At 40.5% G+C, this 2,500-nt stretch overlaps 2 protein-coding genes across 10 annotated transcripts in view; one reads left to right on the top strand and one right to left on the bottom strand.

Annotated features, from left to right (window-relative positions):
- nudt18 (nudix (nucleoside diphosphate linked moiety X)-type motif 18) overlaps window positions 1-649 on the bottom strand; it is a 13,376-nt gene extending 12,727 nt beyond the window's left edge. The window contains exon 1 of the mRNA XM_077520860.1: window positions 465-649. The gene's annotated coding sequence lies outside the window, so the exon portion shown is untranslated. The remainder of the gene's footprint in view (window positions 1-464) is intronic.
- A 110-nt stretch (window positions 650-759) lies between these two features.
- LOC144018570 (uncharacterized) overlaps window positions 760-2,500 on the top strand; it is a 9,519-nt gene continuing 7,778 nt past the window's right edge. For 6 of the 9 annotated variants that reach the window (XM_077520867.1, XM_077520864.1, XM_077520866.1 and 3 more), the window contains exons 1-2: window positions 765-899; window positions 2,286-2,406. In XM_077520867.1, coding sequence (XP_077376993.1) covers window positions 849-899; window positions 2,286-2,406 — 172 coding nt within the window. In that variant the 5' untranslated portion in view covers window positions 765-848. Of the gene's footprint in view, window positions 900-2,285; window positions 2,407-2,500 lie in introns of those variants that run through there. The other 3 variants (XM_077520868.1, XM_077520865.1, XM_077520869.1) reach the window with 2 other exon arrangements.

Below are 2,500 nucleotides of genomic sequence, written 5' to 3'. Positions count from 1 at the left end.
GACACTAAATGTGAAGGGAAATAAAATGGAATGTTCGGTGGGCATTCGGGTCAAAAAATGATGTCCAGTTGAATCACAGAACTTGAAATCGGTTTGAATTGAAACGCAAGTGAATTATTTTGTCATGGCTTTGTTGTTGTTGTTGTTGTTGTTTTCCAATCAGATGTCATCACTTTGCTGCTTCCTAGCAGCCTGCATGTCAATATAAATATATGTAAATGATGCTTAAATCATTAATCAGTAGGAAGAGACACGTTCTTCAAAACCATTATATTACTAGTTACTACTCATATAATAATATGTAATATACTACGTTACAAGCACAAGTCCGTGTAAAGCGTAAGCAAATCAAAAACCGATCATTCATCACATATATTACATGACCGCCATTTAGTGAAAGAATATTTCTTTCTACAGTATATTCAATTCTAAGAAAGTGAAAGAATCGAAAGACTTCCACCGACCTGATTTTCGGCTTGAAATCAGCTCTGCGACGTTTTGACATTTGCCATGTAGTGACGCCACCGGACGTACATCTGCTTTCGCCTTTAAGTTTTACAAAATAAAAGTTTAATGATACTCATGTTGGAGATTCGAAGACAAATATTAGTCAAAATGTGGAAGAAATACAACGCACAGATTATGGTTAGAATTATTAATTCCGTTATTGTGCCACGCTTTCATGTCTTTATCCAGCATTCAAGAATTAAAATCACGATAAATTTTATGTTGACGTAAGAAATCGGAAGTACGTGTGCTCTTGTTGTTGCGCTTCTCTTGTAATGCGCTAACTCGGCTAGGCTAACGACGTTAAGGTTGTCTGCCTCGAACTCAGTAACGTAAAACTGATGACTGAGTTGAAGCCATTCGTTGGCCTGACCTCTTGCCTGTTTCTTTCAGTAAGTTAATTTCAGTTTTCTTCTCGGAGCTTTTTTTTTTTTTTTTAAACTGGAATCTTGTGAACCTCGTTTACATCCATTGTTTTCGCCTTGCCATCAGCTGATTCGTCGCAATCATTATTAATTCTCACAAACCACACATAGTAATATTTGTCAATCATTATTACGACATACATTATGATTTATGCGGCACACATTGAGTCTTCTTGACCGTATTATGTTTTTTTGTCTTGTAAACACGAATGAGTCATCGTTTTCTCGTTGACATCCGCTGATTCGTTACAAAGTAAAAAAAAAAAAAAAAAAAAAAAAAAAAAAAAAAAAAGTATTGATTTACCCCACATAATAACGCATGTAACTTTCAGGTACGTTATGACTTTATGGCTACAAGATTCTACTTTTAAATTTAGCACATTAGTCACATATTAAAGAGGCTGTCTGCCGGATTCACTCAGGAAAATGCACTTTTTAAATACAGGATGTACACATTTTAACTTTCTCTCAGTCTACACATCTGTGTTTTTGTTAATCTTTTGTGGTAATTTCGTCCTAACCCCCCCCCCCCCCCCCCCCGAGGCCTGTATTTTGCCATTTTGTGTTTGTTTTGTAAACAGCGGGACGTTTCTGTGGAAAGACAGTATTTACAACCCTCCAGCCAATCGCAGAGCGGAGGGGGGGCGTGTCGCAAACGGGGCTGGCCGAACGGGTCGGCTGCGTGACGTCACTCCCGCGGCAATTTGAACGCACGCAAGGATTTTTTTTTTTTTCCACTCACTCACTCACCTCACTCACAGAAGCTTGACGTCACTCCCGCGGCAATTTGAACGCACGCAAGGATTTTTTTTTTTTCCACTCACTCACTCACCTCACTCACAGAAGCTTAGGTTTGTGAACGAGTGAGTGGGAAAAAAAAATCCGTGCATGCTTTCAAATTGCCGCGGGAGTGACGTCACGCAGCTGACACGTTCGCCCGGCCCGTTTTTGTCAAGCCCCCCAATATGAACACCGCTCCCAGTACACAAAAAAGGACATTACAGGATCAAATAATTGAAATCAAATCGATTTGGGGAAATTTAAAATCGATTCTGAATTGTTTTAAATGAGAAAGCAGACAGCTTATTGTAGTAGTCACCACATTTTGAAATCCAAATAATCACATTACAAGCATGCGAAGTTCAATGTGTCATGAGTAAGTTGGCCATTTTGATGTAAGCTTGGAATTGTCAGTCAAACCAAACACACCAAAATATTCTTCACTAAGTGGGGAGAAAGAGTATCCTGACGAACGTTTTGAGGTCCAATTGGGCCTCCAAAAATAAAAGTGTAACTTTCCTCATTAATGTGAATGGAAATCCTGTTTGGCTGATGATGATGATGGTGATGAAGAAGACCGTCCATGTTGAGTGCGAGGAGATGGTCAATGCAGACGCTCACCTTGACGACTTCCTCTCACGCATCTCCGCGGAAACGCGAGAGATCCAAGAGTTGGGGCGCCAACTGGCTGACGGTGAGCGCAAGCGGCGGATAATCGCAGGCCGCCTTCTTATCGTCGTCCTCCTTCTTGTCCTCCTCGTTTTCCTTCTTTCTCCTCGTCCTCCTCC

The sequence above is a fragment of the Festucalex cinctus genome, chromosome 5 (assembly GCF_051991245.1).
Source record: "Festucalex cinctus isolate MCC-2025b chromosome 5, RoL_Fcin_1.0, whole genome shotgun sequence".
NCBI lineage: Eukaryota > Metazoa > Chordata > Actinopteri > Syngnathiformes > Syngnathidae > Festucalex > Festucalex cinctus.
Note: the sequence above shows the minus strand (reverse complement) of the source record. Positions and strands in the feature narration are given on the sequence as shown.